The sequence below is a fragment of the Fukomys damarensis genome, unplaced genomic scaffold (genome assembly GCF_012274545.1).
Source record: "Fukomys damarensis isolate Sample0158 unplaced genomic scaffold, DMR_v1.0_HiC HiC_scaffold_34, whole genome shotgun sequence".
NCBI classification, from domain to species: Eukaryota; Metazoa; Chordata; class Mammalia; order Rodentia; family Bathyergidae; genus Fukomys; species Fukomys damarensis.
Genome location: NW_022900946.1, coordinates 4,799,795 through 4,817,582, shown reverse-complemented (window position 1 = coordinate 4,817,582; position 17,788 = coordinate 4,799,795). Strand labels below are relative to the sequence as shown.

Here is a 17,788-nt window from a genome sequence, read left to right as displayed (position 1 = left end):
TCTTATTGAAGGGGCCTTCGTTATTATCAGGAAAAAGGAGGCTTTCATCTTTGTTTTTTCTGCCAAAGGCCAGACCAAAGGCTGAATATTTTCTGACTCTCTGCTGGAGAGAAAAGCCACTGTCCGCAAATGACTTGAAAATGATCAGAGGTGTGTGCCGCTGTGTGCTCTGCTGGCTGGTTCTCACGAGCGGGTCCTTCCTGTCCTCTGCAGGGTGTAGAAAGGAGCCTCCCCTTCTTGGGAGATGTGCCTTTGAAAAGCGCCTCTGTCTTCAGGCCTGGGCCGAGTGGCTGGGGTGACTTCACTGTGGCTTTCTGGTCTTGGTGCCTGAAGGGGCCCTCACGCCATGGTGAGCGGGCTGGTAGCTCCTCGGGGCCATTGGCTTCGATGTTGTCAGACTAGAGCAACAAACAGCGCGGCATAGGCCCTCATCTTCTCTCCGGCGTCTTGCCCATCTGTCATTGTTTTTTCAGTCCTGGGAATTGAACTCGGAGCCATCTCACTGAGCTACATCCCAACCCTTTTTCAGTCTTTATTCCGAGACGGAACATGTGATTACAACGCCTGGCTTCTGTCTGTCATCTTTTCACCCCCATTTCTCCCCGGGCTCTTTCCATCTGTCCCCCAGAGAAGCAGTGTTTTTCCTTCAGCTCCCACTCAGCTAGGATGTCACTTTCTTCGAGTAGGCTCCCTGGCCCCTCTCGGGCTCCTCCCCGCGAAGTCCGACTGCAGCACCTGTCACATGCGCCGTGCAGAGTGGCCGGTGTGTAACTGCCTCTTCTGTGGGCCACGAGCCCTGCGAGGCAGGACTCTTATCTTCACTGTCCAGGCAGAGGGTGGACACGACCCAGACATTAGCTTTCTTCATCACCCTTTAGCACCCGAACGCGCAGTAGGGCAGCCGTTTGGGAGACTTTGTCTTGGAGTTTTCGACTGACCGAAGGCGTGTTCACCAGCATCAGGCTGCCCCCAAGAGTTTGGCTAAACATTCCTGCTCTCTTTATTTTCCCCTTTCTTCCATGGTAATAGCTCTCTTGTTTAAAATAGCTTTTGTAGAGTCTTATTATAAAATAATCATAGTAGTTGATATTTAAATTTTCACAAATACAGTCAGGCATAAAAGATAAAGGAGAAAATTAAAACAATCTGTTAACTGTCCTAATCTCTATAAACATATATAAATAGGCATATAAATAATGCGTATACAATTGTGTATATAATTTATAGAATGGAAACGTACATTCTTTTAGTAATTATATATAACCATGCCATTTAGTAGTCTTCTATATCTTTTAATTTTTCAAAGTGTTTTGCCTGGTAATAGATATATCATTATTTATTTAACTGTGTTTATTTGTTGGCAGCTGATTCCAATTTTTTTGTCTAATGATTTATTTGATTAACATACTTTATTTTGAGGGGAGTATGAAGGAGGCATCATGAAAAGCATCCTGGGAGAGGGAACACCCTCCTGAAAATGAGGGAGATGGGTTGGAGGCAGCTGGATGAAGGGAAAAGTGGGCGTCAGGTGTCCCTAGCAGGGAAGACGGCAGATGTAAAGGCTTACTGGTGAGAGAGGTGTGCATGTCCTAGGACCGGAATGTTCCAGGGCAGCTGGAAGGTATTGGGGCCGTGGAGGGGTCTGCAGACCATGTTATCAGTGTGAAGTCCTGCAGTGCCCTGTAAGCCATTGTGAAAAGTATGCGCTTTGGGATTTGGGGAGCGCTGCAGATAAGAGCAGGACAGTAACATACTTTCCTTTCCGTGATTCCAGCTACCTGTTGTCAACTGTGGTTAAAAATGTTAAATGAAAAATTTCAGAAAGAAATATTCCATTCCGTGTTAAATGACTTTTAATATATATTTACTATTATAAGTGCTCTCCTCTGACATTTAGCTATTACTGTGCCTCGTTCCTAAATTGAGCTTCACCGTCAGTGTGTATGCATAACAGAAAAGCCATAGTCTGTGTAGGGTTCAGTCCTATGCGTGGTTTCAGACATCCACTGTGTGTCCTGGAACATGTTCTCCCGAAGACCGAGGGGCTACTGCATTCTGCCTGACAGTGTTCATAGCTCTCTCTGGCTGGCGTGGCTGAGCAAACTTAGATTTGTTTGTTTGGGTGGAGCTGGTGGTTGAGTTGAGCCCACGGCCTCTTATATACTAAGAGCCTGTCTTACCACCAAGCCCCACCCCAGGCCACATGTGAGAGCTAGACTCCTATCAGCACACAGAACGGAAATCAGAAGGAAGAGGAGTCTGAAAAGACCTCACATGGAAGAGCTTCCAGATCCCCTCGCTTTTTCCTCAAGTTCAGGAGCATAGTTCTGAAAGTCAAAATTCTCACTGCCCCTTCCAACCCTGGTAAAACTGCATGTGGTTGAAATAACCTGGTTGGTTTGGGGGCCCCATCCCTGTCCCGGGGGTACCCACATTACAGGGAGTTGGAATTTTCTTTCAGTGACTAAAGGAGGCCGGTGCATCCACCCACCATAGAGGCCGGTGTGGTCCATGCCTTCCCTGTAATCAGATCCCAGCCACCGGCTCCCGTTCTCCAAGCAGCGGCAGGCTCCAGCTGAACAGGGCTGTGCCTCTGGAGGGCTGCCTTCTCCATGGGGGGAGTGCTGCTCCTGAAGCTAATGGGCAATGACGGCTCCATTTGAAAAACACAGAAACACTTAACAGGGAGGCTGAGATCTGCCAGCCCCATAAGATGCTGCTTAGCAGGGAAATCACGGTCTGGTCAGCGGAATTGTGCCCCCTTGGTTAACCCCTGTCCTGCACATCCTCTGTGATACCCCACTTTAAGATTTCATTGTTCTCCAGGCAGTGGGGTGGGGGCGGTGAGCTGCCAGAAGCTGTTTTACTCCTTCCTGGCCTCTGAGGAGCCCCGGGGCAGTCGGTAGCCTTCTGGTGTGAACCAGGAAATGGGTGGTTCTTAAAGAAGAAAAGGCCCCGGAAGACTGTGTCTCAGCTAATACGTTTCCTATGCTGGCTGGTTTGTGTCCTAACCAAGAAGAACACCTGAAGATCTGCCAGGCGGCGTGCCATTTCCCACCACAGTCCTGCCGCCCTCAGCCCCCAGCCTTCTCTCAGCTTCACCCCTCCGCCCACACCCATTTCTCAGCCCTGTCCACCTCTGTCTCCTCTGGGTGACTGGGACCTTCTCCCATGTCCTGACCCCAGGCTCCTCGCTCCTCGCCCTTGCCCTTTGTCCCCGTCTGCCCCCAGAGTCCCCACCGGCATCTTTGGCGCTGCTGGGGTCTCAGATACCTGTGAATGAACTTCATTTCTCCCAAGAGTTCAGTTTCTCTCCATGAATGTGCTGTACGCCGGTGGCCTTCGTTTACCAAGTAGCTCAGGCCAGAAATCTTGGGGACACCAACAGTACCTCTCTTCTTCTCACCGGCCACATCACAAACCCCAGTGTGTCCCTTCACTGTCCCCATAGTCCCCTTCCTTCATACTCTCATCCTCTCCTTCCTCCATCCTTGCAGATTCAACCTGGGCTCATTGTTTCCATGGTTGCTTCCACTCTTAAAATGTCACACCATGTAGAGCTTGGAGCTCTCCATGATTTCTCATCAAGCTGGGATGAAAATACGCTGTCCTTGTATGGCAGTGCTTTGGCTCCTGACTCCTCTGTGACCTCGCCTATCCATCTTGATTTTGGGCTGCTATGGCTTCAGTACTGTTCGGTGGTTACAGTAAGAGAGTGTCTACCTCAGGGCCTTTGCACTTGCAGCGCCCCCCCCACTACAATGCTGTTCCTACAGACGTCCAAATGACACCTCCTCTCTCTTCACTGACCTTGTATTCAAAGGTCATGTCTTCACTGTTTGTATCTCCTTAATCATGAATGAGATTTGAGCATGTTCTTATATATTTTGACTGTTCAAAATTAGTTTTCTCCCTTTTCAATTTTTCATTTGGATTGTCTTTTCTTACTATAATGCATTGAATTCTTTGCAAAGCACCCTTTTCCTTTTGTAAGTGTTACAAATATAGTTTTCTAACTTGTTCTTAGCCTTTAGATTTACTTTGGTTTTTTTAACCATACATAAATTTTTAATTTTATGTAATCAGACTTAATCAACTTTTTTTTCTATATTGCTTCTTCGTTTACATCCTTTTGAAATACCTTTTCCATTATCACAATATAAACGCCTTGACTTAACGTTTATTTCTACAACTTTTTTTGTGTCCATGTCTTTGCTTCATTGGGAATTTGTTCTTCATGTCCTTTTATCCAATTTGTTTTTAAAGTTCCCGTAGCAAAATCGATATGAAATGTATTCTATAACATGGAGGTTGCTTTCTTCTTCTATTAACATAATAATGAAAGGAGAAAGCAGTTTAGCTCAGTAAAAAGTATGTCTCTTTAAGTCTAACAAGAGGCTGTTAAAAATTCAAGGCTGATCTTCGGTGTCCAAAATTTAAACACCATGAAAATCTCCTAGCGCAAGAAGCACGTATTGTCTGCAGGGAAAACAAGAGCCAGATGACCCTGACAGGTGCAAGGCGCTGAGTGAGTGCATGCGGGATCTCATTCCATCTTCATCCTGACTTCATAAGACAGGAGCTGCAGTTGCTCCTGTTTTACCAAAGAGGAACTTGGGGACCTTAGGAAGCTTACCCAGAATTTCACAGTGCGTGCGCAGCAAGATGTCAGGATTCACCTCCACATCTGCCAGCTAGGGACCCCTGGGCTCATTTCTGCCCAACGAAGAAGCAAATGGGAGGCCAAGGCTTTCTGAGAACTGCACCACTTCTGCGCACACCAAATACACCTGGTTCCCCTTAAAAGGCGCGCACACCCCTTGACTTTCTCAGCATACCCCATTGTCCCAGCCAGGAGCTTGGGCCACCCTCCCTGGCTCCTCCCCATCTGTCCAGTGGCCAAATGCAACAGCCCATGTTGAGCAATTTCCCGCTCCACCCCCGGGGCACAATTCAGTTATGACAGTGCCTTCGTCCTTGCATCCTCAATCCTTAGTTTGGCTGATGTTGCTCTCTCTCAGATCTCCCACTGCTCACAACAGTTTTGGGGGCACCTTTATCTTTGGCAAATGGGAATCAAATGCTTACCTCACAGGGTCCTTACATAAATTAAAAAGGAAATGTATACAAAGACACTTAGCCTGCATAGAAAGTACCCAGTGGCTATTGTCACTGTTAGTAACATCTGCCCTCCTTATTTTGTCATTTGGATTTCTTTTTGAGATCTCTCTTCTGAGCCTCAAAAGCTGAACTTCTGACTCCCTCTGTCCTCGCCTAGAATCTCATTGGCCTCCCAAGTCATCAGGTCCAAAGTGGAAATCATCATCTTTCTGATTGCAAATGACATAATCTCCCTGGTCTCAGTTTCTTCAGCTGTAAAATGGGGAGGACAGTAATACCCACTCCCTAGGGTCACTGGGAATATTAAATATAATAGTACAGGTAAGGAGCTTTGCAGAGAGCCTGCCTGCGGCCAATGAACAATAAATATTAACTGTCATCATTATGACCACTACTACTCCTTCTACTACAATATTATTAGCAGGGTGCAGTTACTTCCTATTTGAATGTTTACTGAACTACTTAGAGCTTCTGTGCAAATGGGTTTTACTGGCACAGAATGAAGAACAAAGGACCCCAGATTTGGTGACGTGTAGGTTTGAATTAGTGTGTGCACTCGTGTATGCATTACCCCCACACACATTGCATCCTTACCTCTGACCACCGTCTGCTCATATAGAGGGACCAGCAGGATAGGTGAACATGGGAGTGGTCTTCTCTCTGGAGCCCAACTGCCTCATTCAGCACTGGTTTGTTTCCTGCCACACCACGTCTTGCTGTTTGGAAAGAGGACAGCAGAGTTTACCTCCTGGCACCATGTACTACTTAAGGGTCAATGGCTGAGGCAGTTACCGGGGCAGTGGGTATGTTGGCCCTGGCATTGTGGGCACCAAGCCTAGATCTTGTGGTCAGGATCTTCCTCCACTGGCTGGAGTTTTTAAGCTGTATCCTGTTCAGCTGGAAACTTCTATTGTTCCTGATCAAGTGCCACAGGACAGTGTGTTAAGGAATCTGCTGCTAGATATTGAGATCTCCCAGGTGATGTATAAATGGGTTGTTTTGCATCTTGTAGCACACAAAAGATTGAGGTACATTCCATTTTTTCCAGCAGAGGAGCTTGACTGAATCTTCAGGGCGAGGTGGGGGGGATATGTCACATACCGCTGGCCCTGCCATCTCACGCCTTTGCCATACATCTTCTGATTTCCCAGAAGGAAACCAGGGGCAACTCATGAGCTACAGCAGTTCAACGTGCGGAGCCCAGGGCCATGTACCCACGGTCATGAGAATGTTGCATTTTATGTTGCTCTCATTTCTGATCACTGACACAACTTCTCTGAGTTAGGAAGGGATTGGAGAAAACCACACCCAACTTTGGTTGTTTCTGTTTTGTTTTGGCTTTTGCTTTTGTTTTTCCCACCCACCACAAGTTCTTTTCTTCCCCTCTCATAGTGTGGGCGAAATGCTGAGAACTTCGACCGATTTTTCACCCGCCACCCACCAGTCCTAACACCTCCTGACCAGGAAGTCATCAGGAATATTGACCAGTCAGAATTCGAAGGATTTTCCTTTGTTAACTCTGAATTTTTAAAACCTGAAGTCAAGAGCTAAGTAGATGTGTAGATTTCCGTCCTTCATTTCTGTCATTCAAGCTCAACAGCTGTTGTGGTGACATCTTTTCATTGCCAAGTTGCATCCATGTTTTGTTTTCTGCTGAGCCTAGAGTGACCATGTTTCGGAACCCAAATGTCCTCTGGTAGTGTGGAGCATCTCTACGAGATGGAATTATGCAGGTAACACGTAGAAAATACTGCTGCATAATTGAGACGTTATTGAAGTCTTCATGCCCCCAGCATGTCAGCTAAGTCGATCCAATGGGGAGAGAAAATGCCTGCTTTCTTTCCCTCATTTCCTGCACTGCTGTATTCACCCCTATCATCCAGTACAGAGTCTTTCCTACAAAATGGGTAGGTGAATCAGATGCTAGCAGTGTTCTTTCCCCTTCCAGGTTTGGAATTTGGCTTCTCTCCAGGTATGTGCTTGCTTTGCCCTGAAGGGAATCCCTCCACTCTGCCTGTTCCCAAGGCAGCAGAGCTTTGAAAAGAACATGCTAAAAATAAATATTTATTTTTATTTTTTAACTCAAAGTTAAGAAGCTTATCTAAGTCCTTCTAAAATTTCAAGTGTGTTTTTAGACAGTTGTGATCTAAAAACACTTCCAGGGGTCAAAAGGCAACCAGCTTTGGTATTGCCCCACACACACTAATTCCTGATGGTTATGTTCCTGGTCACCCTTGTCCCCAAACTACTCAAAGAGGGCATTTGGTACCATTCCCGAAACAACATGGTCACTCTAGAAGGCCCCCGAGGGCCATGGTTTTACATTACATTTCAAACTTTATTTGCTTTGGGGTTTGATTTCTGTTGTCCAAATGCAAAAAAAAAAAAAGTTCCTCACTTTGTTACATGTGCTTTAAAATATATGTCCAGATGTTATTAACTACAGTGACCTGCTTTGATTCAACCAAGAAGAGAGCTGTGGGTCCCAGCAGACTCAGACCTGTTGGGAGATTATTTGTCTAGGTTTGTCGCTGGCTTTGAAAACCTAATTAAGTGCTCTGAGAAAGACAGCATCTCTTGGAACAAAGATAGTTGTATTCTGCACTTTGATGTTTTGCAAGATGTTTCTGGAAATGTTCATTTGTATCTGGATATCTGTTATGTGCCATTTTTCTTCTAGCATCAAGATGCAATAAAAAGAGAAAGAAAAGAAGAGATGCTATTTCAAGGAAAACTACTCTCTTTGAAAAATATGGACCCAAACTACAAATTAGGGCCCAAGGAAGAAACTTGGGAGAAAGGAACTAAATCCAGAGATCAATTCAGTCCCCATGTTCCACCAGAGAGGAAGGGGCTATGGACTATGCAGGGGCTCCTGGTGGCTTGGAATGAGGTGGAGTGGCCCGGCTGGGGCTCTGACACACTTCTTCTCACCAGAGTCGAGCCCAGAGGCCAGCTGGGAATGGCCGGGCTCTTCATCTTCTCATCAAAATCACCTCCCAGCTTGGAGTAAGCTTTCTAGAAGCAACTCTGTGAGCTCCCAGAAGCCCAAGGAAAACCCTCGGGTGGGAGAAATGTCACTTTGTCCGAATGGATGGGGGTGACAGGTGACCCCTCATCCTTGCCTATCGCTTCCCGCTAGTCTTAGCCCTACAGAGAATTCTTACCCCAGCTCAAGAGATTTTCAGAAATTTCAGCACTCCTGAGAGATCATCAAGGGAACTTTAAAAACTTGACAAATATGCTCAGAGACTTCTCATCCCTTAGACAGCAATGCCTCTGGTTTCTGCTTGGGCAAAATGCCTCGAAGTTTGTTCTTTTCTGCCCTCTCATTTCACCTTGCTTCAGGCTTGGGGACCATCCCCGTGGTTGCCATTGAGGTAGAGATCTGGACTTGAGGTGAAAGACAGTGAAGTCTTACCTGACAAGCTTAGGAGGCTAGAGGAGGAAGGGAGTCTGGACAGAACCCCTTCACTCGATGACTGGGGAGACTGGCATCTGGAGAGGGGAGGAAACTTGCCCGGGCTTGGTTATTTGCCATCCAAGCCCAGCTATCCTGCCCCTGCAGGCAGGACTCTTTCTGCTCTGGAACAATATGACTAGACCCTCTGAGCTATGCCCATCACCTGGCCAGTTATTTGAGTCCTTCACCCTTCCTGTTGGATTGCCAAGCCTTTCATGCGCATGTGCTCAGGATAAAAATCATGGAGAAATACTGGGTCACTGACCAATGGTCTGAGACAAGCTTAGAACACAAGATAGGATGGATAGATAAGTAGGTAGATAGATGCAATATAGTGGAGATATATATATAGATATATAGATATATAGATATAATGCCATATATACTATATACATATATATATTACACTCGAAATTTTCCAAATTCTTACCATTACTTTTCAAGTTTCATAGCTTGCAGAAATAGAAACTCAAGCCACAGTCCCTGTTACCCTATCACACTTTGCTGAGGGCTGCTCAGAGAAGCTTCTGTGAAAGAATCATTAGTCAGACTTCCTACCGTTTCCTTTCTGTCAACATTTTTAGTGCAGAGGAAATCAAGAAACAGAGCTTTCATCACATCTAACCTCTGAAGAATATTTTGCAAATTTATCAAGGAAGAAAAGAGCTTAGTTTTGCCGCCATCTGCTTATCCCACCTTCCACTCATTCAGCGGGCCTTTATTGAGCACCAAGTGTGTGCCAGGCTGAATGCCAGCAGCACGGTGAAAACTAATATAGATGCAATCCGTCACCTGCTTCCTGCACTCCCCCATTCCCCCAGCATGGCACCCCGTGGAAGGCCATTCCTTACACAAGAAACTGAAAGAATGATGTGCTCTGGAGAGAACGTCTCTGTGTTAGGCAGGAGCAACTTCTCTCAAAAGAGAAAGTTTCCAGGTGTCTTTGGGCCTCCTCTTTCTCTCTGTAGGCCACAGGTTGAGGCTGAAGGACAACGCACTGCAGGAGCATCTTGACCTGGATTTCTGTGACAGTCGTTTCATGTGAGGGGTGGGGAAAGAGAAAGGTAGGGGTGGTGGATGGGGTGGGCTCCTTTCTAGAAATCATCATGCCTGAACAGACCACAGAGTCACGAGGCTCTGAGCAGAAATGAATACCTGTACTGTCTCTACAAGGAGAGAGGGAACTGATTTTGAAGTTTGAATCCGAGTCCTGTGTCTCAGCTCCCAGAGAAAATCACTCAGATTTCTGCAAGCATCACTCTTTCTGGCCCTGCTGGAGATGCCACTTCCCTTCCAACACATTGCCCCCGGACAGACACGCATGCACATTAGACAGGCTGAAATTTTCTAAAAGGATCTGAATTGGGGAACAATTTTTTTTTAAGTAAGTAGGAAAATCCAAACAAAGTCCTTGTTAGCCATGGCTAATTGTCTACTGGCATCTAAGAATCTCTCTTTTAATATCTTAGACTTCTCACTGACCTGCTCCTCTTCTAAGAAAGAATGGGGCCATGATCACAGTGTCCCTCTTGGGGGACTAATAGGAGTCCAGTGGGATTAATAGCCCTGTTGGGATGCACATTGCTGTTCTCATGTGGCTTCAGATGCTGTTAACCCAGAAGGAATTGTCCCAACAGAACGTACCATTCTCCCTGAATTCCAGGGTAAAGTCCTGAAACATTTCCATGGAGGAGGATCTTCCCACAGGTTGCCTTTTCGGACAACCCCCATTTGAATCAGGTGGCTTCCCAAAGCATGAGTCATCGCCATCACCACAAGTGGGAAGGGCTTTTCCAAAGCTGGGTTGGTGAGAAGAGAATTTTGGCTGCGTGCCCTCAGGCAGGGAAGGGCAAAGTAGGTTTGCTGTTGTGGGAGGGGCTGGAAGAGGCCTACCTCCTGGCCCCTCAGACATTTCAGTTCATACTGGGACTCAAAATGGCCGGGCCCACTTGGGAGACTCGGGACCAATGGAAACAAATTCCACAATTCTGCTTCAGAGCGAGGTCTCTGGCTCAGAAGTGACAATGAATTGGCAAAAGCTGAGAAACTCACCCTCAGTCCAGTCATTATTCATTCATTCAACGAGTAATTATGAACAGCCCACTGTGTACCAGCTGCTATTCTTGGCATTGGAAATATAGTAAAGAAGCAAACAAGGACCCTGCCCTCCAAGAAAGAACATGAAATAAAACATTTTCTGAAAGCAAAGCAATAGATGTGATGAAAACAATTACAGGGTGTTCACGTATGTCTTCTGGACAGCAGTAGAGGGGTGCACAGGAGATTCCTGAGTTAGGGGAGGCATTGGAGTTTTCCTCTGGACACAGGAAGTGACACCGGGAGCACCACACCACAGCACAGGCTAACCCCTGACGACACGGCAGGGCAGGATAGGTGGAACACGGCCGGAGGAGGCCCATCACCTGGAGGCCAGCGCCACCGGCACCCTTAGCCTGATCCTTTCTGGCCATGCTTTTCCACTGTACTCCCGCTGCCAGTCTTGTCCCCCTCATTTGCACATCCTCACCCACATTCCACAAGAGGAACTAGGGACTCCATGGAGACATTTGCCTGTGTCAAGGGAGCAGCCAAAAAGCAGGAGCGTTTGTGAAAGTTTTGCAAAGGAGAATGAGCCCAGTAATGAGAAATCCTTCTCCGCAGGTCCTTTTAGAGGGCTAACCCTAAACCCACGCCAGATCCTGCAAGTGTGGTTTAGTTTAGCCCATGAGACTGGCCAAACTCCGAGCCAGTGGTCCTCACTGACCTTCTCTCCCTCACCAGCCAGGCAACTCACCTGTCACCGGTGAAGCCCAGGCCTTGTCCTCATTTGTCCTATAATAAGACAGCTACAAGGCTGTCCCTCCAGCCAGAGGGGCTAAACAGGACAGACTCCATAGTGAGGTGGTCAGGGTAAAATCACCAGCCCACTTCACAGTGGTGAACAGGTCACTTTACCTACCTGTGCCCCAGGTTGCTCGTACGCCAAGAATGGGGGAATGAGGACTCCAGCTCTGCCTGCCCTCCAGGTAGGTGAGATGAAGATGGGAAGAGGTGATAGGAGGGCAGGGAACCTGGAGATATCGGAGGATCGTATGGAAGACCAATTAGCCCAGATTATTCCAGTAAACTGGAATTGCTAATACCCCCAATATGCACTTTAAAGAGAAGAAGAAAGAGATGCCAGAGTCACCAGGAGAACTGAGTCACTTCATTTTTTAGGGCTGCCCTCCCAGATCTTCTTTTAAGCTTTGGGTTTTGTTTCATACAGTGTGTTGATTAGATACATACTATCCATGTCTTTGAAGACAACCTCTGGCTGATGAAGACCCAAATTGTACTCTATGGGTAGATTTTTGAGCAGTTCCTTCAAAACCTTGGCTACACCAATGAGTGTGAGGTGGGCAGTGATCAGCCTCTTATGGACCAGTGGTGTATGATTCCCCACTTGGCTATTCGGCCTTCTGGGAGCTGCACCACATTTCTCCCTTTCCCAAGGAGGCCTCATAGCCACAGGGGGCGCTGTGAGTGGATTTTCTCTGGGACATTCTATCTAATAGCTAACTCTATGACATCATGCATGGTAAGAAGTAGTTACCTATTTAATCTCAAAGTCAAAGAAAACACATACACACACACACACACACACACACACACACACACACACATATACCACTTTACGGTCAGTCCTTAAAGAAATTCAAAGACTTACATTCTTTCACAGAAAACGTTCACCAAGTTTTCTATCCTGAAACCAATGTACAATGTGAAATGAAGCTCCCATGTGTAATGCAGCTGCTAAAAATAGTCAGCACAGGGCTCTTTCTGACCCTGCTAAATAGATGTCACTAGCCTTCCAATAACTGGCATGTCTCGGTCATGTTTCCTTCTTATGCTGTGTTAATGTGTTTGCTTTCCATTTGGCAGAGAGACAAGCGAGACACCTCCAACTTCGATAAAGAGTTCACCAGACAGCCTGTGGAACTGACTCCCACTGATAAACTCTTCATCATGAACTTGGACCAAAATGAATTTGCTGGCTTCTCTTATACTAACCCAGAGTTTGTCATTAATGTGTAGGTGAATGCAAATTCCATTGTTGAACCTGGGGTGTAAAACCTCAGGCCAAGTGTATGTATCAATTCTAGTCTTCCAGGGCTCATGGTGCACATGCTGGCATTCCACTTGTGGAGAGCTTGTCTTGGAGGGCTTTTCTTTGTATGTGTAGCTTACTAGTTTGTTTTCTACATTTGAAAATGTTTAGTTTAGAATAAGCGCATTATTCAATTATAGAGATGAAATTTCCCAAACTTCCAGAAACTCATCAAATGAACAAACAATGTCAAAACTACTGTGTCTGACACCAAAATGCTTCAGTATTTGTAATTTTTAAAGTCAGAAGCTGATGTTCCTGGTAAAAGTTTTTACAGTTATTCTCTAATATCTTCTTTGAATGCTAAGCATGACTGGTATTTTTAAAAGTTGTGAGTAAGCTTTGCAATTACTGTGAACTATTGTCTCTTGGAGGAAAATGTTTTAAGAATTGATATGATTAAACTGAATCAATACATGCAAACTATCTTGTTTACATGGCTATGTTTAAAGGATCTGTGATGCAAACATTACAATTTAAAGATTCATAGTCTCATGTTGTCAACAGATACGCTTCATTTCAGTCTAACAGAATGTTATTTAATTGAAATCATAGTCAACATTTTAAAATTGGAATAATTTGTATAAGTCTCTGGACTTTAAAATTCTCTTGGGGAAAAACCAGAAGACTGGAAGCACTGGCCATACATGTGCACTTGGAAATAATCCAGTAGAACTGAGAAACGACACTCTCCTGTAAGAGAAGTGTGCGTTCTCATCTCACTTGTCCCTGCTGCCCCTGCTGAATTACACCTTCCAAACACCTCCCTCACTGCCATTTGTGACTCACAGACTTGATGACCTCGATATTTCCTGTGCCTGTAATCAGTATTTCTGCACAGCTGCCCGGTCAGTGTGCTTCACGCTTATTATTGAGCACAAGATACATAACAAAAGTTTCATCCCAGCTGTGATGAAAGTCAGCAAGGAGGCAGGTGTCAGTACAGAGAGAAGGCTTTTTTATGGTCTTTAAGGATGTTACCATTTGTAAAACACACACGCTAACCTTTCACTATTTTATCCTATTTTAGTTTACCACTTGCAAAAGAAAAAATATATGTACCTTTTCCTCAGTAGCCATACTTGTCTAGAGAGGCCCAAGAGAACATGGAAGCACAAGGGAGATTATTTGTAAGTGTTGCTGGCAGGAGAAAGGGTCTCACTCTCTGGGAGAGGAGTGGCATATTACTGAATCACTGGGTGTCAGCCTGAAACTTTCTGAATGAAGTCATGCTTCTGTTTTCTTTCCGAAAGATGCAGCAATCCAACCTGTAGCACATGCCTTTGTAGCTGCTAAGGCCGGTGGGTAGAAGAAAAGAGCAAACCTGTCAAATGAATGGTGTGACTCTCTACAGAGTTGATTCAGCTCCTTTCTTGGAGCAGCCCCAGTACATGCAGACACTAAGAATGGTGTGACTCTCTACAGAGTTGATTCAGCTCCTTTCTTGGAGCAGCCCCAGTACATGCAGCGATTGGGCAGATACGGTGAATCCACTGATCCTTCCTAGGAAGCCCATTTTTTGAGAATTTTAGAAACTCTTCTAGTTAAAATTGAAGGATGCTAATTTAAAGGAAAAACCATGTATTCTATGCATCATATTTAGAAAACAAAAATATATAGGCTTCTATAGATGTTTGATGATGTTTCATTTAAGATGGTACTAATGAAGAGATTACCATTCTATGCTAGCGTTTCCTACTTTCTCTGCCTGCTAGATACAAATCTTTTATTTAATAAATATTGACCTACTCTGATGCAGGCATAGTCCTGAGTGCCTAGGGTTAGAGAGACCAACAAGATAATCAAAGACTTTCCACTAATGAGGACAAGATGGCTGCTGAAGTCCTAGCCTCATCCTTCTAGAATCATGTCCCCTGAGAAAGAATGGGAGCTCCCATAAAAGCCTGCAGTTTACTGTGATTGGCTCAGCCTGGTCACATGTACATTCCTGAACCTATCACTATGTCTGGGTGGAGAAGGGTGGCAGGTGAATTGCTTTGATTGGCTGAGCCTAAATTACATTAGTTATCCATTGCTGTGTAACAATCTGCCCCCCAAATTTAAAACAACTAATATTTGTTATTTCTCAATGTCTCTGCATAAGAAACCTAATATGACTTAGCTGGCTTAGTCTCTCATGAAGTCGCAGGCTATCACCTGATGTTGTCCTGACATTGTGCATGTTCAGTTGGGGGGCCTGGAATTCACTACTGAGTTTCCTCACATGATCATTGGCAGCTTCAGTCCCGCGCCACACAAGCCTCTCTGTGAGGCTGCATCTGGACGCAGTAGCTGGCTTCCTCTAGGGCGAATGATTTGAGTGACAGTGGTCCGTTTGGAAAGCACAGTCATTTTATAACTGTGACTATAAAAGAATTATAGAAGTAACATTGCACTTGGTTGCTGTTCTTTTCTGTTCTAGCTGGAAGCTTCTCTTGGGACAAAGTGGATGTATACTTATAAAGCAAGCCGTAAAGCTGGGTGCTGTATAGATAGGAATTTTGAGCTACTCCAAAATGCTTTGAGGCTAGCAGTGTGTGGGAGACAGACCAGTCTGAGAAGCAGTAGTAACTCACTTGACATTACATTGGTTCGCGGAAGTCTCTCTTTACTCATAGCCAAACTCACTGCCAAAGGCAAGGGCCTGAATTCCACTTTCTATGAAGTCACAGCCTTTCAACTTCCGGAACTCACAACCCACCAAGAAGGTGAATCGATGCAAACATGTGCAGGATATGAGTCTATACAACACATACCTAATATTGAATAACAAACCACCTCAAAACAGTGTATTTTTAAAATCAACCACTGATGTGGTTCACAGTGATGGTTTTTGGGGTCTCTCCACCCCAGCTTGCCTCTGTGGACCTGCCTGTGTTTCTTCTGGCAGCATGAAAGTCAGCTCTGGGGTGGCTTCATCCACATGTATCGTGTTTGACAGATTGGTCTGGGGTGGTGATGGCGAACCTTTTAGAGCTTTCAATGGACACCAACAGCCTGCTGTGGCACACGTGCCATGGGTTCGCCCCCACTGGCCTAGGGGAAGCTTGTGAGATGTCTGTTTGTCCCAACTATTCTCTGATGTTCCAGAATAGGATGGGCCTCTTCATACAGTGGTTTTTGTGACTCCAAGAGCAGCCAGAGGAGAGAGAGTTGAGTGTACAGACTTTTCAAGTCTTAGCTTATACTGTGTTTACTTCTTTCCTGTGTGCCAAATTCAAAGAGGGGAGAAGGAGACTCCACCTCTGTATGGAGGGCATTGCAGAAGTGAGCAGACAGGGATGGCACAATCGGTGACCAATTTTGTGTCTACCACACAGTCTATCAGTGGAATTGTTTATGAACGTAGAAAGCATCAAAGAGGGAGACAGACTGGGAAGGAAATGCTAGAAATATCCTGGGCTCCCCTGTGGTCAGAATCTTTAGTCTCAACAAAGACACAATACCAAATTTTAGGCTTGTCAGCTGGATAACCAGGGCCAATCTGAGACCCAATCACCTAGGCTCCTCACACTGATGATGACACTGCTTAAATATTCTGATCTTGTTTTCACCATGGTTTTATTTTTCTGACCTCACAAGCAAGCTGAGATACTGATGAAATCAGGAAGCAATGCAAAGCAAGATAAATGGGAATCAAATCAGGTGATTTGATTCAGTACCACTTACCCATACCTGGCTCTTAAAGTCTGAAAGCCAAGTATCTGAGATATATCTTTCCTTGTTCCGAAGTGAGACATTGCTTTGACCCAAGTGGAATTCTGCTCACCACTTCCTAGGAACCAATTCAGGCTCCAAAATGAATTCTAATTTTCAAAAACAACAAATATTGAACCCTAAATGCTTTGCCCATAGAGTGAGTCACACTCCATCCATTACAGAATTTTGTCTCACAAATGCTGGCCTCTCAGCTCCCTGCTCCAGTTAGGCCCTACGTCAGGGTGAGATTACAAGAAATAAGACGTGCAAGGACATTCAGCTCTGTTCTCAACCAGTGACTCCTCTTTACAAGATCTAAGGGTACTAAACACATAAAGGACAATGCCCAGCAAATGAAAGGTTTATGAGTTGGCTGCTTATCCTATTAAAGAGCCCTAACAAAGTGGAATCCTAGAAATTGTGGCTTTCATTGGTTATATATGGCAGTTAATGCATCACCCTAAAACTTGGATAGAGCCCTAACAAAGTGGAATCAGATTCCAAAGAGAAATCCTAGAAATTGTGGCTTTCATTGGTTATATATGGCAGTTAATGCATCACCCTAAAACTTGGCAGCTTAAAGCAACACACATTTTATTTTTCATTTTTAATGTGTCTAGAATCTGGGGAGATCTTAGCCGGCTGCTCTCTCTCAGTTTCTCGTAAGCCACACTTGAGGTGTTGAATGGCACTGTGATCTCATCTGAAGGTTCAAGCTTGGGGAGAATCCACTTCAACGTCACTCATGTGGGTATTGCTGTGTTTTAGTTCCATGTCATCTGTTGCATTGAGGGCCCCAGTTCTTTATTGGCTCTTAGCAGAAGCTTGCCATGTTCCTGGCCAAGTAGGCCTTTCTGTCAGTGGAGCAGAGAGCTGAGTGTAATTGGTGAGACAAAATTCTGCAGCGTCTTAGTCTGTTTTCCACTGCTAAACCAAAATACCCAGGGCTGGATAATTCATGAAGAATGAGGTTTATTTAACCTACAGTTCTGGAGGCTGAAACATTTAAGAGTGTGGGACCAGTGTTTGCTGGGTATCCAGGGAGGGCCTTCTTGTTACATAAGGTGGTAAAGGGAATCACATGGTGAGACAAAATGAGCATGCTGGCTTGAGTGTCTTTTCCTCTTCTTATAAAGCCACTAATGCCTACACCCTCATGACCTCATCTTATTCTAATTAGTTTCCAGAGGCCCCTCCACCAAATACCATTAGCACATGAATTTGGGGATTAAATTTCCAACATATAAACATTCCAACCACACCAGGGCTTACTTAAAGTATACACACTAAGAAGACAATATAATGTGAATACTAGTAAAATGGGAAGTTCAATCCCTCCAAAACTTAATCCCAGA

The 17,788-nt window shown here is 45.2% G+C and overlaps 1 protein-coding gene across 1 annotated transcript in view; it reads left to right on the top strand.

Moving 5' to 3' along the window:
* The window catches only part of Prkcb (protein kinase C beta), a 302,610-nt gene extending 289,458 nt beyond the window's left edge, over positions 1-13,152 (top strand). Inside the window, exon 17 of the mRNA XM_010623466.2 lies at positions 12,509-13,152. Coding sequence (XP_010621768.1) covers positions 12,509-12,661 — 153 coding nt within the window. The 3' untranslated portion in view covers positions 12,662-13,152. The remainder of the gene's footprint in view (positions 1-12,508) is intronic.
* Positions 13,153-17,788: the final 4,636 nt, after the last annotated feature.